Here is a 19562-nt window from a genome sequence, read left to right as displayed (position 1 = left end):
AAATATGCAATACATAGCTCTCGTGATCAGAAAGCGAAACGAGCGTGCGTACAGTGAGATGAGAGCAGCAATCGATGCAGGGTAATTCTTGTTTGAAAAAATGGGTTTTGTGTTGGACACCTCAACAGTGCCATACAAAAGGCAGCAGAGGCGAAACGAGTGGAAATGGAAGGTGCGCACAGCTCACACGTTGTGCCAGTCGTGCTCACCTTCTGAGAAGGACCGGGCTCCAGGCGGAAGCGTTCCACGATGCGGCCCACAGTGTAGATGATCTCGATCAGCGCAAGCCTCTTGCCGATGCAGTTGCGGGGCCCTTGACCGAATGGCTGGTACGCCATGCCGTGCTGCTGGGCCACATTTTCCGGCAGGAACCTGCGCGGAAAAATGGTCGCGTGACTTGACTGGAGAGCGTGAAGCGGTTATCTTTGTTAGGCGATACAAACTTCTTGTTTAGCCTTATTTGTCTATCTATGCCCAAGTGACGAGCACGCGCGCAATGGTGCGCAGACGTCGAGCAGGTAAGATTTTTATCAGCCAGTGGCGTAGCCAGGGGGTGGCACACCGTGCCCGTGTCACCCCCGAATTTTCTTTCCTTTTTTCTTTTTTATTTTGCCATGGCATACAGAGCACAAAATGACAGTCGCCCACATCTGCCTGCCTGGCCCCCACTTCAGATAAAAAAGGAGCCCCCACCACCCAAACAAAAAATTTCTGCCTACGCCCCTGATGACATACTATACTGAATCAGTCTGTATGCATGCTGTCGAAATAAACACAGCACCGACCAGAGTAGAAATGTTTTCATTCAAAAAGACGTTTCTGCTCCCGCACGGGAGCCTTGTTCACAATGATCATCATTTTGATAAGGCTCCCGTGCAGGAGGCGAAAAGTCTTTGCTAAATGATATCATTTCTGTTTTGGTCGGCGCTCCGTTTTCTTTTTTAGATGCGAAGCATCTTATGGTGGAGTTCAAACCGGTGGTGGTGGTGTGTGGCGTGACCAACCTTACTGCGCATGCGCAAACCCTCTCCACAACCTCCTCTCCCATTTTCCACCCTCCCCTTTCCCTCCCCCTCTCTCACTTCCCCTCTGAAACGCGGGCTGGACATGCCGAAACTATGGTGGCTAGACCATACCGAAACGCTGCTTCGCATCGCCTCATGGTCCCCTTTAGCGGTGATGGTGTGATTTTTTCTTTCGTAAGTGTTCTGTTACCCGTCTAAAGCGCGAGACAGACGGTACGACTTTTCATGCGATGTGACGGCCGACGCGGCGGTGGGGGAGGGGGAATGGTGGCTGTCCGATGCTATGAAAGGTCACCATTCCGGTCAACCTATATGCAGTTCGATGTCATGAGAAGGGCCTGAGCAGTACCAGTCTTTTCTTGGCAGTGTTAGGCAGAATCTGTATATCAGAAGCGTAGCCAGAAATTTTTTCGGATGGGGGTGGGGGAGGGTCAACCGTCTTTTTTGTATGTTCGTGCATGCATTTGTACGTGTGCGTGTATATGTACACAAATTTTGGTAAGGGGGGTTGGAACACCCCCCCCCCCCCCCCATGGCTACGCCCCGTTTAATAAGATCCGACCGCACATCGATATCGTTGTTCACAACACGTTGGAACAAGGAAAGCTTGTCATCTGGTCATAGCCAGCATTTTGCAACTTTCCGTTTTTATTTCAGAGAAACATCCGAGTTCCGATACCTTCGAGCCACATCCGAGACGATGTGCGAAAGGAAATAGTGAAATGGTCCGTGGCCATCGCATGGTCCTGGCTTGTATCCGATTCACCGGGCTCCTGACTTGAGATGATTGCTGGCTCTTGCGCTATCTTTAAAACATTTGCGCTGACTTTCGAAGAGATTTAGAGTGAGAGAGCCCGAGAATGTAGAAATGTAAACACACAAAATAACCTCATTAGCTCCTCCTTGACTGAGCGAAGCTGATAATCTCTCGCAACGATCTTCAATCCGTTTTAGGGGCGACGCACCTTAAGGCCGAGGCTTGTCCGTCCGTTTAGCGTCCGTGCGCACGGCACAGCACCGTGCAAAATCGAAACATCAGGTTTGACAATAGACGTCAATCATAATTGTGACGAAACAATATAAGACACCTGCAAGCACAAATCCTCTATAGTAGTCGGTGACATCAACGTACACCTTATGGACCTTAGGACCTAGCTTTGTCGTCGACTCGCACTGTCCGCTGCCATGGTATATAGAAAACCGTCTGTAGTGGAAACATATATGTGTATATGTGAACAAAAAGAAAGGTTTACAATAGACGAATATAAATCATAATTGTGACAGAACAACATAAAACACCTACAAGCACAAACCCTTTATACTAGTCGGCGACTTCAACGTAGACATTATGAACCTTGGGACCTAGCTTTGTCGTCGACTCTTTATGTCACTTTACGTCACTCAATTTACATATGGGGAAACGCTCGGGTAACGTAGGGTTACTCACCCATACGATACCCAGAGCTTTGCCCACTCGTCATGATTCACGTCGTGGAGATGCGTGGTTTTTTCCAACCTTTCATCCAACTATATTTCCTGCATGACAGTTTTGAACGAGAAGTAACGAGGAAAAATACGCAGCCTTGCGTCACTGCTTATACGCGTATGTATGTCTACAGTGGTTAATTCGCTAAATAATTTCATATGTCTTGTCACTGTGAATACGGGCGTAAACGTTGTTGAACGTATATTTGTTCTAGCAATGGTTATGTACAAAACGACGAATGCGAAGTAAGCGCACGAAGCTGCGCTACATTTCGACGCTCGGGTCAAAGCTTAGCTGATGTTCCGTACCTATCGGGATCGAATCGTTCGGGTTCAGTCCATGCCTTGGGGTCCTTCTGGACCACCATGGTCGGGGACATGATGCTCAGACCGGCGCTGTACTTCACGCCTTTGTATTCGAAGTCTTCTCGTGCAGACCGAGTGACGAACCTGCGTTCGAGTCGCGCATCGTTAAGCCACGCGATTCAGCATACGTGCCTCTTAAGTGGCGCCATAAGAGTCTTATACGCACGCAACTACCACAGGGAAGACACGCAGCGTCTCATCCACCACGCACGACAGGTACTTGAGGCCTTGCGTCACCGCCGTGTAGTCCAGGGAACCCTGCACCAACGTTAGTTATGCGACAGTAAACACCAGTTGTTTTTAGAACGGTGTCATGTAAGTTCAAATTGAATGGTATAGGTTAGGAGTCTCAAACTCGCCTCAACTAGCGGGCCGCAGTCACAATATTTAGAAATTTAGTCGCCCTCAAGTGCCGGAACAGTGAGGAATATTGGTGCGGGTGGCGGAGGAGTTTGAACAGGTCAGCTGACGCGTTGCCATTTGAAAGAAGGCCCTTCCTATATATATCTCGTATATGGGTCGTTTCTGAAGGGCATTTGGCGTCGAGATTCGAGAAACAACGATACAACAGCATTAGAATGCCGACATCTCACTGGAAAGTGCATATAGAATATTTTAATGAAGGTGAAACACAGGGGCGTAGCCAGAAATTTTTTTCGGGGGGGGTTCAACCATACTTTATGTATGTTCGTGCGTGCGTTTGTATGTGTGCGTGCCTATATACGCAAGCAAAACTGAAAAATTTCGGGGGGGGGGGGGGGGTTTGAACCCCCCCAACCCCCCCCTTGGCTACGCCCCTGGTGAAACATCATAACGTCAAAAGTCTTAAAATGTTCGTGCCCCAGCATCAGGTTATTGAAAATTCTTCATGAATATACAGATGATATCGAAGTTTAAAGAAAATGATGGCACTCCTTACATGTTAAAGAAAATATGGCAAAAATGTAATCCGGATCCGAGCAACAGAATTACCAAAAACAAGATGGCAAACTCAAAAAGCCCCCGAAAATTGCATTCTGCGCAAGTCGCATTGTAAAGGTAAAATTTAAAGTTTGCTTACGCGGAATATTTTCGTTTTCTTTCTGCTTTTCCTTGCTTCATGGGAGCTGGGGCAACTATATGGTTATCTTGAGAATCCGGCCTCACTGAACTCATCACGGGAACACCATTCGCAAGCAGCTTTGCTGTTTTCGACCAACTCCAGACAATGCGCGCTGGACAGCCACCCCGTGCCCTAAGCACAATTTTAACCGTTTTCCAGTTTAAATCCAAGTTCGATTATTATATAGAATATAGAAACTCAACTTGATAAAGCAAAAAAGAAAGAAAATCGGTAATTTTGAAATAAAAATTTGATTCTCTCGCGTTTTTGAAATACGATTTCCTTTTAAACTCGACTGTTATACTCGGTTACAACCAAAGAAAGAAAGACAGCTCCGCACGCTGCCAACGCTGCCCTTCCCATCCAATAGAGCTTACTCATTTTCCTGACATCAAGCACTTCTCGAGTGTTTCACATAGATGACTCTCCCATATAGACGCACGTTTGTGTCGCTGGTTTTAGGTCGGAAACTCGAACGTCCCCGTAAATTTCGTCAGGGATTCTGAGATCGCTCCTCAGCCAAACGATGTTTTATAACGACCAGCCTTTAAATGGACACTAAAAAGATAAGCGATTTTTCTAATATTAGCAAATTACTCTTTCACAACTCCAATATCACTACGCTTGCCGCGAGAAAACACTTGGTAAGCAAGGAAACGCGCAAAATGAAAATGCGTGTGGTGACCTTGAAATTCCCGCACCAAACACCGTGACGTCATAGATTTTTGACCGCGCCTTCTATGTCCTAGGTTGTTCCTAGTCGGTAAAAATGGAGCACATTGACCGGGGCCATAGACTCAACATACCAAGTTTCAGGAAATTTCGTTTAGCCCATGTGGCCAAAAATACGAAAAATACATGGTGAAATCCGTGACGTCACGTGCGAAGTATTCAGCGCAAAATTTCAAAATGAGACTGACCTTGATTTTATTCGCTATGAATAGACAGATGATGGTGAAATTAACGACATTAGAGTTCTCAGATTACAATTTATCAATACAAATCGATTCGTTGTTTCACATCAGTGTCCAAAATGCGTAGTATTTACATTAGCTGCGAAAAAGCACTAACGGCTCGAGCGGGAACCAGCTGTCATTGGCAGGTGAAGGGCCGTTTTTCTGTTAGCGGAATTTACATTCTTTCTTAGGTTGTAACCGAGTATAGTTCTTTTTTTTTTTTTTTTTTTGCAGCCAGAAGGAAATATGAGCCGCAGAGGACGGGAACAGCCTTTATGCACTTACGTATTTTCTTCTGACTTGTTTCACTTCTTCCCTGACTCTCTCCTGGATGTCGAGGTGATTTGCGAGCATGTAGCACACGAAGCTCAGAGCCACGGAGGTCGTACCGAAACTGCAACGGGAGAGCAGAGTGCACGTCATGTAGTTAGTCCATGCCTTCGCCCTCCTTTCCGGCTAGATTTTGTTGTCTAAGGCTTTGGAAACCTCGTTACGAGCGAAAAGCGCGGGAAAAGCGTGCATGAGTTGTCCGTCCACAATGGCAGTGCACACTATAACGTGGAAAAATAAATAAAACTGAAACAGAATAAAAATTAAAAAAAAGAACGATCATAACTTCAGAAACAAATAATGAGAGCCTGAAGACCCTGCAGGAAGCAAAGAAGCAAACCACGAACTCTAGCACCCAGGCCTAATACGGCAATCATTACACCATAAACACCGTTTTTTATTGTGTACGCCATAAACGCCGCCGTGGATGTGGTTAAGAATTTCCCGCGTGCACGCTAGCGCGTTGAGTGGCTGACGCGTTTCATTCCGTATCGAGTACTGTCAGCCCCGTCTACGTCTTCTGCTGCAGCAATTCGCGCAATGCTTAGCCGCTTGATAGCGCAGCCGAGAGTTGACGTGCCATACCAAATTGAATATTATGCTTATCCATTAACCATTGTACTTATATTCTTCATCAAGAAGGACCCTTAATTTTATATGCTGCAAGCTTTCTTTAGCTACCTCTCGGACATTTAGACCGACCAACTGGCTGTGACGTGACATATCACACACACACACACACACACACACACACACACACACACACACACACACACACACACACACACACACACACACACACACACACACACACACACACACACACAAAGTGCGGTGCGCACACGAGCATACACACGAGTGACGTCAACGCAGTGCACATGCACACAAAATGAACATAATAAAAAGTTTTAAGCAAAATGTTCCAAATGTGTGATAGGAAGTCGGGGCCCCTACAATCGGCTGTAAACTGAGAACAAGTTTAAGCTCCACCCACGGAGCCGCGGTGCACTTCACGTCGGCAATAAGAGACCCGTGCAGGCTGATTTTCGTTCGGAGAGTAAGTACTTTCTCTCTGTGAATGTAAACACTAGGCATACTGGAAAATATGTTTAGCTGCGCCTATCGAGATATCTACGGTTATGGTTGCCAGAACGTTCAAGTTTTTGATATAAAGCCAACGGCACAAACGCACGCTTGCGTGGCAAAATAGGCAATTTTGAAAACACGGAAATTTTGACATCACGAAAAAGAGCGAGCGCAATAGCATCAGCGCAAGCCCTCTTTGGCTGGTGCAGCGGCAGCGCTTACGTATACTTGCTTTTACATTGAAAGCGACTGCTGTACAAAAGCCCGATGATAAACACTACGCCACATATGCGCGGTTGCGGTGAATACTTCTGGTGAGATATAGCGCCTCGTCCTTCCTAAAAAAGAAAATCGGTAGCGTGTTACACGGTGTAGCACTTGAAGGCGAAAGCCTCTGCACATTTCGTGGTGCATTAAGTGACACAATCGCGGACCAGCGATCCTGCAGAACACGACGAGCTGCAGTGAGGGAGACGCGCACTAAATTACCTTGACACAGTGACCTCCGGGGTGGGCCCACCTTTCGCCAAGCGACTTGAACACGACATGACGTCATGCCATGTCTCCACGATTTTCAGCGATCTGTGACGTCATGACGACGCCACAAGATGACGCCAAAACAAACCGTTCTTTCTGCAGGCGACACTCGCTCGGAGGTCACGTGGGCTCTTGTAACACTTTTTGCGCCTGCGGTGTTTTGCTCAAGTTCACCATACGAGCCCTTTGAGGCTTTCGTCTTTTATTATTATTATTATTATTGTTATATGTTGTTAAGGCTTTCGTCTTAATCAGCACTTTTCCTAGTTTCCATTGTATGGGAATCCTGCCTTGGCGGCGTTTTACCAACAGAAAGACGAGTAGCACATATGCGAATCATCGCATTGAGAAGTTACTAGGCTAGGCGTGACCTTACCCAGCGATTAGAAGCATTGCCGTGTTAACAGACACTTCCGTTGAGGACATCTTCTTGTCGACTTTGAACACACCTGAAACAAACAAATTACGGCAGCAAATAGTTGTTTATTAATCGCAACTCAATAACAACTGCCGCTTTTTCCGCTAATTTAGGAGTAAAAAAATATTCAGCGTTGATGATGTGTTTGGTTTTTCTTACATGTTTCGAGTTTGTTGCTTTTTTCGAAGGCGAGTTTACTCTGCCATACAAATCTCCTGTATGCAGAGACCGCTCTGAGCAAGTGTGAAGCTCAGCAAATGCTGATAAGAGATTTTAATTTGATATTAAAGTTAATTTTCCCATGGCGCACCTACTGACATCGACACTAGCTTGACGTCAGGCTACAGTACAAATTCTGGTGACTTCACGCAGCAGTCTGGCTAGTTGTAATGACGTTAGGTAACAAAACTTCCAAGATGGTCGCTTGTGCGTCATCAAAACTTCCAAAATGGCCGCTTGTGCGTCACCAATGGAGCCACAGTGCGGAGCAGCCATGGAAACGTCACTATATATTGTGCGAGCACGTGACGAGAAGCTCATACCGTGTTGTGACGTCAGGGTACAGTAGGAACCGAAACCAGCTTTTAAAAACATACTGTAATTACTTTTTCAGGGCGCACTCTCGCTTAGCACTACCTTTTCTAGGCTCTTGAGGGCTTGACCTTTCATTGACGCAAAAAAAACGACAACTGAAAATATTCGTGTCAGTACCCCTTTAATGTGTATGGTCATTATGCTCATATGGCTTGAGCTTAGTGACCACAGTGCTTTAGGTGTATCCATATTGCATAATCCGGTGCTCTATGAGCAGATTATATATATATATATATATATATATATATATATATATATATATATATATATATATATATATATATATATATATATATATATATATATATATATTGCAAATACAACACATATACATACAAACAATTGGTCATGTGCAATGACTTCATCATTCATCGTACCGGAACCGTCGATATATATATATATATATATATATATATATATATATATATATATATATATATATATATATATATATATATATATATATATATCGACGGGTTAGGTACGATGAATGATTGAAGAGAAGGATTCTGACGAAGCCTGCTGGGCCAGACTTCGTCAGAATGAAGGGTAATTCTGGGCGTGGCAACATCTGGAAATAGTGGAAACGAATGAGTGCTCTTCCAAGTTCATCCCGAAAACGACTGTCAGTCACTGTCAAGCATTGATTTAATGAGTTGGGCATGAAGGAGTTAGCGTCTAAATGATGAACTTTCTAAAAAGTAATTTCGAAGTAATTTCATTACTTTTCAAAAGTAATAGTATTTTAGCCATTACTTTCGAGCAGCGGTAATATATAATCTAGTTTAATTACATTAGTAAATACTTTAGGATAGTAATTAATAATATAACTTAATTACATTTTAGTAGCACTTTTGCCATATCTGTCGATAACCCACGCTCCGGGATGAAACATGTTTACGTTTCGCTGAGAGCAGGTACCTGCTCTCAGCGAGACTAAACGCACTCAGTGAAAAGGTGCACCAGAAATGAAATTACATATCGGACACGTGATTAATTATGCACACTATAAGGCGTTCTTGGCGCTTTGTCTATTCTTTGAGTAGAGAACGAGCGCCGGTATACGCATGCTCAAAAGTGGGAACTGGTTCAATAAAACTTTATAGTGTTGAACATACCGTTGGTCACTGTATCGTTAACCTCTTCTTCCTCGGTTTCAGCGTCAAGCAGTATCTGTAAGATGTCCTTCTTTCCGTCCTGAAGAAAATAAAACGAGACCGCTACGGTAATATGTCGCAGTTCTAAGAGCCCCTACAACATCTGTGATATTTCGCACACTTATTTATTGAACACGAATACCGTGTACAGAATACTGGGACGATGCCCTTTGTCGAAAGAGTTAGCGCGAAGTCGAAAAAAAAATAAGAAAGAAAAGGTAGGGTAATGCATTGTGGAATAGCGGAAATAACTCGCAGGGACAGAGGCAAGTGAGACGACACAGGCGCTAACTTTCAACCGAAGTTTATTTATTTCGGAAAGACAACATATATACACACAAACAATTAATTGGTCATGCGCAATGACTCCGTCCAACAGCAAAACATAATCAGCATTTCACTTTCCCACTTACAGTCTTGAGACCAGCAAACATAGTTCCTTATCGGTTGCTTATGCATTTATCTTCCAACCTTGCAATGAAAAAAGCTTCGGCTACCTCTATAGCTGTTTGATCGCCGTGCTGAATCATTATGATTGCGTCATCAAAACACGGGGTATATTTGCACTCTGCGCAGTGAAGGGACAGGTGGCTAGTTGGCCTGCATTTTAAGGAGGAACGGTGTTCACAAAAAAAAAAAAGCAAAACAAATTCAGGAGGCCTCTCCCTAACGCGAAAAATGCGCGGAGCAGTTAATAGAGAAAGGCAGAGGCATAGCACTGCGCACGCATTATATTATTATATTGTTACAACAGCACATAGCCGACATTGGCCAACACAGCGCAACATAAGCCAGAATGAAACCAGAGTTAGCCTACATTAACAGTGCTGGTTGTATCCGCGTAAGTACGGCGTAAATTAACACAACTAGGGTGTATAATCTCTTCAATATTCAATAATGCTGCGTGCATTTCGTTTTCACGATATAGTTTTGCTGGGTAGTTGGTATGCCGTAATTTACATCATTGTAGCTTTCATTTCTTTTTTCAGATTTTGCCTAGGGAAATGTTTTTTTTACATTTTTTGACACGGTGCAAGGAAATTCTGGTTTACTTCCTATATAAATGATATGACCGAAATCATCAATCATGCGCTGCTCTCCGGGGTTGTTCAATCCATTCTTTGAACGTCGTGACGCCAGCATAGTTGTGTCACGAGGGTATCCACCAGGGGCGTAGCCAGATATTTCTTTTTTCGAGAGGGTTCAACCACCCTTTATGCATGTTCGTGCATGTGTTTGCATGTGCGCGTGTATATATACACATGCAGAATTGAAAAATTTCGGGGGGGGGTTGTAAAGTTTCTAAGGAAGTGCATACTACACATTCACAGAACAACAATGCAATCAGCAGAATTACAAATAAATAAATAAATAAATAAATAAATAAATAAATAAATAAATAAATAAATAAATAAATAAATAAATGGTGAGATCTTGTAAGCGTTCCGAAAAATGTGTTTAGAGCGCGCTTTATTGCTAAGATCTGAAACCGATCAATCGAAGCGCAACTGCCATGTGCTGAATCTGGCTCAATAAATTTGTGGAAACAGACAGACGTCGACGCTGGGAGTCCACAAATTATATATTTTTAGAAGCTCTTTTGTCGGACGCGATGATGATGATGCTCCTGAGATGATTGGCACCTAGCCACTCAGGAGGATCGGCCAAGAGTCGGGCGGATCATATAGTCTGAAAATTTTAAGTGGTAATAGACGTTACAGTGTCAGTTAGAATGAAGGCTTATTTTTTTAAATGAATTCCAGTTTTAGATTAGACCGTGATGCATAACCTCCCAAATGACCAAAATGATTATGTCATTATGCCAAAAGAAACAGGCGCAGCCATCTCGTGCTTGGCGTGTCTTCATCGTCTTCTCCTGTGCGGATTCTTGTGGCATGTACTCTAGCGCACTACATATTCACGTTCAATCCAAGGTACTCGGAGCGAAACCATAATGGTCAGGTTATGCTCGTTGTCTCTTATGCGCTGTCTACGTCATGGCTTGACTGCATACAGCGCTGTCCGCAGACTATCGACGTGTCGCAAATTTTGCAATAACTACCCTCTGTGAAAAAAAAAAGAAATGTAAGAATAGAGCGCTACTCACGGGAAGTGGGTTGTTGCGCCTGTCGTCGACGGCCTTGTAGGCGAGCTTCGCAAAGCGGTCGTAAGTGAAGCTGCCAATCTTGCTGTTCAGCCAAAGGAAAGGTGCCACCACGCTCTGCAACGTCGTCGTGCACTCTGCGAGGCAGACAGGGTCCATCAGAATGGTAAAGTATACCTCGTTCCGGGTTTATAGACGTTCAAGCGATTTACTACCTATTGCGTACTCAACCAAACATCTTTATTATGTCGCTACTCTAGAAATATCTCTATAGCACAGCTCCATAACGCCACCATAGTGCCGCTCTAGCATAGCTTCAGTTCAGCACCAACACGTAATGTCCAAACATGTATCGTCCTTGTCGCGAAGCGTTCGAATAAAATATGTGCGTATGGGGACGCTCGCATCCCCTGATAAGGTGTTCTCACCGCATGGCACTTGCATGTCCTGTAAGCGGGCTTCCTCACGGGACACGGACCAAGCCGACATGGCGCCAGTGTACCCGCGGTGGCGCCACCTGACGGCGAGGATACGCGGGGACACAAGGAACGGCGCTCTTTTCTCTCGGACCTGGGGGCTCGTCGCGAGCGATGAGGAACTCCGCGGGGACGATCCCGCAGACAGACTCCTTGCCGTTCCCCCGAATGCGATTCCGTTCGCAAGACACGACCCGCAAAAAGACATACGCCTGGGTCCCTGGCAGGAGCGAAATTTGCTCGCTTGTCATCCTGGCGTGGCGAGTCGAACATCGCTCGTTACATTGCTATTATTTGTATAATTAAGCTGCCGGGCTTGCTGTTGAAATATGCAAATAAATGTCCTTTTGTTGGTTTGCACTAAGACATACAGTGTCCTTTGTTCCTTGAGCGTGTGAGACCCTAGCAGCATGAAGGCTGTTGTGTTTATGACCATCCAAAGTCCGCCGACTGTAACGGAACGGAAAGGAACCCAAAGGAAACAAACAAGAACAAAGTGATAGCCTGAACGCTTTTGATTTAAGAAAAAAAAAGTTAGTTCAAGCATAGAGTTTCCTAAAATTAACTAGAGGCGACTCTGGCGCTGCGATCGTTCAGATACCATGGGAATGATGGGTGGTAAACAAATTTGCCTAGTCTTCCTGCTTGCGGCTTCAAACGTACTTGTGGCTTTGTTTATTGCCATGTTTTGGTTTTCTTTCGGATAAAAGAATGGATCGTTGTGAACTTCGTGACCAGATTTGAATTGCTGAGCCTAAAGAAGGGCGAAGTGAAACTGCTGACTTTTGCTGAACTTCGTTTTTCGACAAAGCGGATGCAGCCGACGCGGAGCCAAACGGAGCCGAAAGTACGAAGTTTAGACAAATTTGTGTACTACCCATCATTCCCATGCTGGCTGAAGCGTCATGCGTTGCAGCTCCCATAGACACTAGCGCCAGAGTTCCCTCTAGTAAGTATTGTAGGAAACTCTATGAGTTCAAGAGCCTTGCACTTGTCGAGCATTTCCGAGGTACTTCGTAACAACCTAAGAATCATAGCGCACCGACATAAAGAACCATGCCAATTAAAGTATACGCCATCTAAGCACGGTTATAAATTGTCACCGGATAGTATGTTGTTGGATTACTTGGCACGTAACCAATAAACGATAAAATGAACAACAGAAACGACTCACACGAGTGAGGAAAGGGTAGAAGTAAGTACCGTTCGTGCGCGCATTCGTTGTTTTCTCACGGAAAGTTGTTGAGAAGTTCAGGTAAAGGAAGTGCGGTTTACACGGAAGCAGTTTTTCAAGAAAGGGCACGTAGAAAAGAAAGAAAAGGAAGCGGAGAAAGAAATCATTCACTCCACGTTTTACTTTGTCGCTCTGCTCGTACGCTATCATAACCTCGGGGACAATTGGAGAAATCGGTACAAGCTCCGCAGTCTGCGTCTCCTCGCTCAAAAACACAGTCTCCTATAGAAGTGCCTGTATTGAATGAAGTTGAACGGTCTCGTGACGTCATGAGAATAAGGGAGCGTAACTGGATAGTGTGTCCATACAATATTATTATTCTGTACATTGTTATGTATTCTACTGCGCTCAGTTAGGCTGTTATCGGCATGCGGCACCATAACCCGAGGCCAGCGTATCGTACTTCTGCGAAGAGAAATCGTCAATTCATATACTTTATCAAGCAGACGTCCTTTAGTCAATCGTGCGCGTTGAGCGCGTGCCCCACTAAGTCTATGTGTTAAGACGAAAAGCGTTGAAACTCACGGGCGATCATGTGCATGGGGCCGATCATGGTTCCCGGGAGCACCTGAGTGGCCATATGGAAGAGCGGGTGCTGGGTGGCCTCCTGAAAGTTGTTTGCGATACCGAAGCTGCCGCGAGAAATGTACTCCATGGCGAGTGGTTTGAACAGCTCGTAGGCGGCAACCTCCTTGCCGCCACTGTCACCCGTTTTGACCAACAGGTCCAGGAGCCGGTCGCACGCGTCGTCCAGGTGTGGAAATACCTGCCGTAAACAAAAAACGCTCGAGTTCTTGCCAACATGCATGGACTATATAATGATGAAATGTGCTCGTAGCCATTGTTCTTACACGGCGCGGGTCTTGTTCACAACGAGCTTTAAGAGACTCCCTGCATTTGCATATGTTTTTGCATTTCGTGAGGATTAAATCATATTGAAATCAGTTTCATGTTGGTCCACAACAACGGTGGCACCTGCCGCGCAAGGTCTACGCTACATATTTCGCAAATAGAGGGACTGTTGCTGTCTCGTTCGACACGGAACCTGCGCCTTGCGAGCTATGTCGGAAAATAGTGACCAGCCAAATAAATTTTTCGTTTCTTTTGGACATATATGAACGGCGTAATAACATATTTTAAGCTGTGCTTGAAAATGTATAAGAAAGCTTATGGACGTGGAGGATGTGTGGGGTATATGCAGTCTGCAAACTACACGACACTATCGGAGCTGCCGAGCGCCATTTTCCCGCTGTTGAGACCACTGTTTGGCCGTCGACTTTTGTTGAAAAGCCACGCATCGCGTGCCTTTGTTTTTCTCTTGTTTCGTTGCTACTCGTCGACAGTCAGACATATATTGCCACCTGCATTTGTGTTAAAGTGTCTCCCGGATAAGGATGGTGCGTCGCTCGACATGTTTTCGTTCGAGGGCACGTTCACAGAAGATAGTGCAGACAGAGGCTAGACGATAAAGAAAAATATTATCCGCTTCTGGCACGTGGTACAGAAAACACATTGTCTTTTGCACGCGCTATCAACGACATCCGCCAATAATCTCAAATGTGTACGGTACAGCAAGAAGGTCCATTGGGAACGGAGTGAGCATCAATAATAATGCAAGTTCTGGACGGAGTTTCATCATTTAATGCACTACATATACAAATGTCAAGATATTCACGAAAGAAACATGACTGGCATACGTGACTGGTTTTAGGCTGTACTGATAAATTGTTTATCTTGACATTGACAAGGCTCGTGTCCCGTCACCTTCGACACAGTTACTGGAAAATCTGCAATTTAGAGGGGGTTAGAAACCGTGTGAGATTGGTATAATTATTAGCGTCGGTCATTGCATCTAAAGGCGATGTGCACCAGGTCTTCGAGGCATGCCACATAGAAAAAGTCTGCAAAGTAATCTTGCAACTTCTTTTCACCTGCATTTGTTCTGCAGGCATTATTAAGAACCTTTTTCTCTCCATCTTTCTATCTCTCCCACCCTGTTCCCACGCATAGGGTAGCAAAGCGGTCGTCCTAAACTGGTTAACCTCCCTGCCTTTCCTCTCTACTATTTCTTCTTCTGCGTTGCCTAAAAGCATCTTTACAGCTGTTTTATATTTGCCTAAAGATATTGTGCGCTGCAGAAAGAGGCAGTTATTTTGAAGTAAAATGGCAACTTGGGCGAGTTGGTATCGGTTTATACTTCAAATTAATAGCGCACCAACAAAACGAGGACACCAAAGGGGGATGAAACGACGTGTGTGTCGTTTCCTCTCCCTTTAGTGTCCTCGTCTTGTTGGTGCGCTGTTAATTTGAAGTACGGAGCAATTATTTTGACGTGCTTTTTTGTATATAAAAGTTTACTAGCTGCTGGATAGTTAATCGTGCTACTCTCTAGAACAGAGTACGGGCGATGGGCCTAGTTTAGCTGTAAGCACTTCCCACTCTCTGATAGCTTGCACGCAAATTTGTTGACACTCCTTCGGGGAGCTGCGAAATCGAATTCGAGGGCAGATGGCGGCAGGGGACGTAAATGATAGGGAAAAGCGCCCAGTCAACTTTCGGTAACGTCACCATGAGCTACCTGATCTCGTTGAGGGTCGGGACAATACTCTCGACGCTGCCTTTAACGTACCTGTCTGAACTTGGCGGCGGTGAAGGCGTGTGACGTGACGCTCCTGGTGCGCTTCCACTGCAAATCCCGGGCGTGCAGCAGACCCTGGCCAAGGAGCGGATGCTGCTCGTCGGTGCGCATCGTGGTCTGCACATAAGATGTCACGCGCCTCTTAATTGAATCTTAAGAAAGGGATTCATTAATTGAATCTTATTGCAGAAGCAACAACAACAATGCTGTGGCAGGTGACGAAAAAAAAAGTTTAGAATAGGCTAAAATAACTTGGCACCGCATACACTGAGCTACATGGGCAACGAAAGCTTGGCAAAGTGGCAATCGACTCTTTTCGTCTCTCACTTTATTTATTTTTCTCTCTTTGATTCTCTCTTCTTCTGTCTTGCGCTCTTTTCTGTCTCTTTCCATACCTTTCCATCTCTATTTCTTTTTCTGTCTTTATTCCCTTTCTTTCTATCCCTTTATCTCTCCTTATCTCTGTACTCGTTCTCTCGCCCATCAGAGTTATTGCATCCCACGCCGGTCAAATCGGCGCACGTGTCCTGAGAACGAAGTAAAATATGAAGAAGAGGAGAGTTCGTGCCTGTTCATGATAGTTTTCTGTTCGCTCTGCACGGTCGGCTTTAGCAGCTCTGCTGTTAAAGAGCAACGGTGCTCTGCTCCCAAATATCATAATCATCATCATCATTCTATCATCATCATTCTAAGCCTGTTGATGTCCACTGCAGGACGAAGGCCTCTCCCAATGATTTCCAGTTTACCCTATCCTGCGGGAACTGATTCCATTTTATCCCCGAGAACTTCTTAAATTTCGTCACTACATCTAACTCTCTGCTTTCCTCGACTGCATTCCCCATCCCTTGGTAACCATTCCGTCGCTCTTACTGGACAGTAAGAGCAACGGAATGGTTACCAAGGTCTGTCTTACGAATCTCGTGGCCAGTCTAGGTCCATTTCTTCCCTTGATGTCAGCTAGGACATCTGCAACACCTGTTTGTTCCCTGACCCCTTCTGCCGACCTCAGATTTCTTGATGTTACTCCTATATAGTCAAAGCAAGCTATAGCTTTTTAATGCTAATTTTAACTTTGCTTCGACAGGGCTATTAACTCCGCGTGAAAACAAAGACGCGTCGCGGTGACACGTTGAAGCAAATAGAATGCGTTACTTCGCCTAGCGTGAAGCGGTCTGATGTTGACCTGTCCAGATAACGCTCTGAAGAGGCATTTTGCCGTGAGTCCTCTCTGTATTGTAGACGGGCATTATAACTCCCGATGAAATTGTGATAGATTGGCATTCAATTGTATCACCGTTTCCAGATCTAACAGTTATGCTTTGTGCCTTGTTCAGAAGCCACAGTCTATACAGAAAAAGCTTACCTAGTGTACGAACCATTTTTTTCTTTTTCAAGTCGCAACGTTTTCGTTTTCGCCAACGAGTACTAACCACTTTCACGACTTTATGAGCTTGAGCATCCCGTAGTAAAAAACAAGGACATTGTATCGGAAACAGTGGAAGCGAAGATGCGCTGCTTACCCCTCGGTTCATAAAGTTTCCGAAGTCTTTCACTAGCACGTAGGATAAGAAATCAAGATCTTTGACGACAAGTGTCGGTACATCTCCATTGTAAAATCTGCAAAGGAAATGGAAGTATAGTTTAATCTCGGCAATGAACCGAATACAAGGCGGGGCAACTTGATCAGCACAGCAGGTTCAGTATAAGAGGTAAGACGGAGTGTATGTAGATGTATGTACATGCGCGCGATTGACGGGGACAAAAGGCGATGCAAACGGAACGGAAGATGCACCCGTACAGACCTACCCAACTTGCTGCACTTGTCATTACATGCACACATTACTATTTTCACACTTCCGCAAATAAAAAAATGGGAGAGGGCGCAGGAAGGGGTACATTCTTACATTTTTCTTCCTCGTGTTTTTTTTTCTTACCAAATTTGTGCACAGGTTGGTTTTATTTTGCAATGATGTGACAGGTCTTCATCCTCCAAGACTAGCGTTCTCACTCCGTGCTTTCATTCAAATGTCAGCAGTAATCACTTGTAGGCAGCTTCAATTCCAGGGCACTCGAACCAGATGGCATATTATTTTCTTTTTCTGTTTTGTGTGGTGCGTATCAGCAGATAATTGCACGTATCCTTTCACTTTCCGTCACAACTGCATGGGGTTGGAGTATAGGACGTTCCGATATGCAACCCTACCTAGTATTCATATAATTAAATAGTCCATCTCCCAACGAGGCATACTTTTTAAAAACATACTCGCAAGCATCCTCCGCTGCAAGAACCTTCCGAGAAAATCAGCCCAAGATATGGAAAAGTCAGCCAATTCTTTATAACAGCGACTTTTACGCTAGGAAAAGACCTCAGTTGAAGAGCTCAGTTGTGCCGAAGGTGTCGTATATGAAATTTCCTTGAGCTGTGACACTTCCTACGTTGGACAAAGTGGACGGTGTATTAACGACAGGCTGAGGGAGCATGCCAATGGTAGTGGTAAAAGGGATGGTGCGCACCTTCCGGCCCACGTTTAAATTCAATTCAATTCAATTCAATTTTATTTTATCTCAAGGATGAGATGAAAAATCATGCTCGTGTGTGCCGCATTCCGCGCAAGTTAAGGTTGTTGGCAAAAGCAGAGACCAAACGGCGAGGGCGCTATTGGAAGCGCTTCTTGTTAGAAGGAAAGAGTCCGCCTGTGTCAGTGACACAACAATTGTGCTATGTAGATCTGAATTCCGCTTTTTTAATGGGCAGCTTCCCTGATGACATGTATGACGTCACGCTTCCATGCCACTGCACATGCTTGGACGTTTATTTCTTTTTCCACCCTTGTGTGCCAATAAACAGTTGGTAGTTGGCGCGCCTTTGTCTCTTCTCTCTCCGTTCTTCACGTTTCAAGCATTGCGCCAGGCATATGTTTAGCAAGCATGTACACTGGCTAGCTCAGGAACAAGTTCTTTTAGAGTATCAACTACGATTGTGGTGTTAACATGTAATTACTGGAACAATGATCAGTGGCTTCTGATGTTCGGGAAACTTATTCCTGCTCCACTGAAGAAATGTGGGCTGTGAAAACAGTTATGAAACGAAAACTAAGTCGTATGTAACTCATAAGCACGACGTGCTGAATATGTAACGCGTGTCGTCGGTATCCCTTACATTCATTGCGTATCTCACAGGCTAAAGAAAGTGGGTGGTAGATACGGCGTTAAGGCTGTCAATAAGCTAGGTATGTGCCGCCGTACATAGAAAGAATGAGCGGGTGATAGACAAGGAGCGGATTGACATTTGTTTCGTGAAACATACCAACAACTTCATTGAGTGCTGTACGTCTGCGCGGTGTATAAGATTCCGTTTAGTTGCGGCCGCTTCTACGGCAAATGGGTCGCTGTGTTAACCAGAAATTAGTGGAACATAAGAGATCGCTAACAGGAGGCTCACTATCTAATCTATCTTTGCATTGTCGAGAGTGTGAGTTCACGCCAAAATTCGATGGATGCGTGATTTTGTACCGGCACAGGAATGAAGAAACGTGTTTAATAGTTGAGGCCTGACATATCGATAACAGTGCGTGAGCCAACCATCGATTAACCTGCATAAAGAAGAAATTAAGTGTGAATAGTTATCTCTCATGTAGACCACCACGCGTGCCGGATTGATAGGTTCGCCTATATTTCATGGGCATACGCAGATAAGTTTTCGTGCCTTCTTTCTTTTTCGCTGTTGTGCGCCTTTTCAGTTGTTAGTCGGCGTTTGTGGTGTCTTGACCTCTCTCTTGTGTCCGTGTTTGCACGCCCTGTTTCTTTAACATGCAGGTAACACACGGCATGAAACACTCATTGCTGACAGAGCAAGAAGGCAGACGTGCAGTTTTGTAGTCTTGATTATGCACATGTTACTCACCCGAACACGTCTCCATACTTCTCACACCAATCAGCAATTGCATTTGTGATCCCCTGTGGTGAAAAAGGTGAGCTCAGAGCCAACGCCAGTTACGTGGCCCAGATACTTAGTTAAAACGGATGCGTGGGCGAGATCCGTCCGTCCGTCCGT

General features: G+C 44.9%; 1 protein-coding gene across 1 annotated transcript in view; it reads right to left on the bottom strand.

Moving 5' to 3' along the window:
• The window catches only part of LOC119393204 (cytochrome P450 3A8), a 29977-nt gene that overhangs the window by 1428 nt on the left and 8987 nt on the right, over positions 1-19562 (bottom strand). Inside the window, exons 3-13 of the mRNA XM_037660056.2 lie at positions 19413-19465; positions 17029-17125; positions 15500-15625; positions 13396-13636; positions 11164-11297; positions 9018-9096; positions 7264-7336; positions 5220-5328; positions 3043-3134; positions 2820-2960; positions 210-372 (exon numbers count right to left, since the gene is read on the bottom strand). Of these exons, the coding sequence (XP_037515984.1) occupies positions 210-372; positions 2820-2960; positions 3043-3134; positions 5220-5328; positions 7264-7336; positions 9018-9096; positions 11164-11297; positions 13396-13636; positions 15500-15625; positions 17029-17125; positions 19413-19465 (1308 nt within the window). The remainder of the gene's footprint in view (positions 1-209; positions 373-2819; positions 2961-3042; positions 3135-5219; positions 5329-7263; positions 7337-9017; positions 9097-11163; positions 11298-13395; positions 13637-15499; positions 15626-17028; positions 17126-19412; positions 19466-19562) is intronic.

The sequence above is a fragment of the Rhipicephalus sanguineus genome, chromosome 5 (genome assembly GCF_013339695.2).
Source record: "Rhipicephalus sanguineus isolate Rsan-2018 chromosome 5, BIME_Rsan_1.4, whole genome shotgun sequence".
Classification (NCBI taxonomy): Eukaryota; Metazoa; Arthropoda; class Arachnida; order Ixodida; family Ixodidae; genus Rhipicephalus; species Rhipicephalus sanguineus.
The sequence above is the reverse complement of the archived record's forward strand: the minus strand, read 5'-3'. Positions and strand labels throughout refer to the sequence as shown.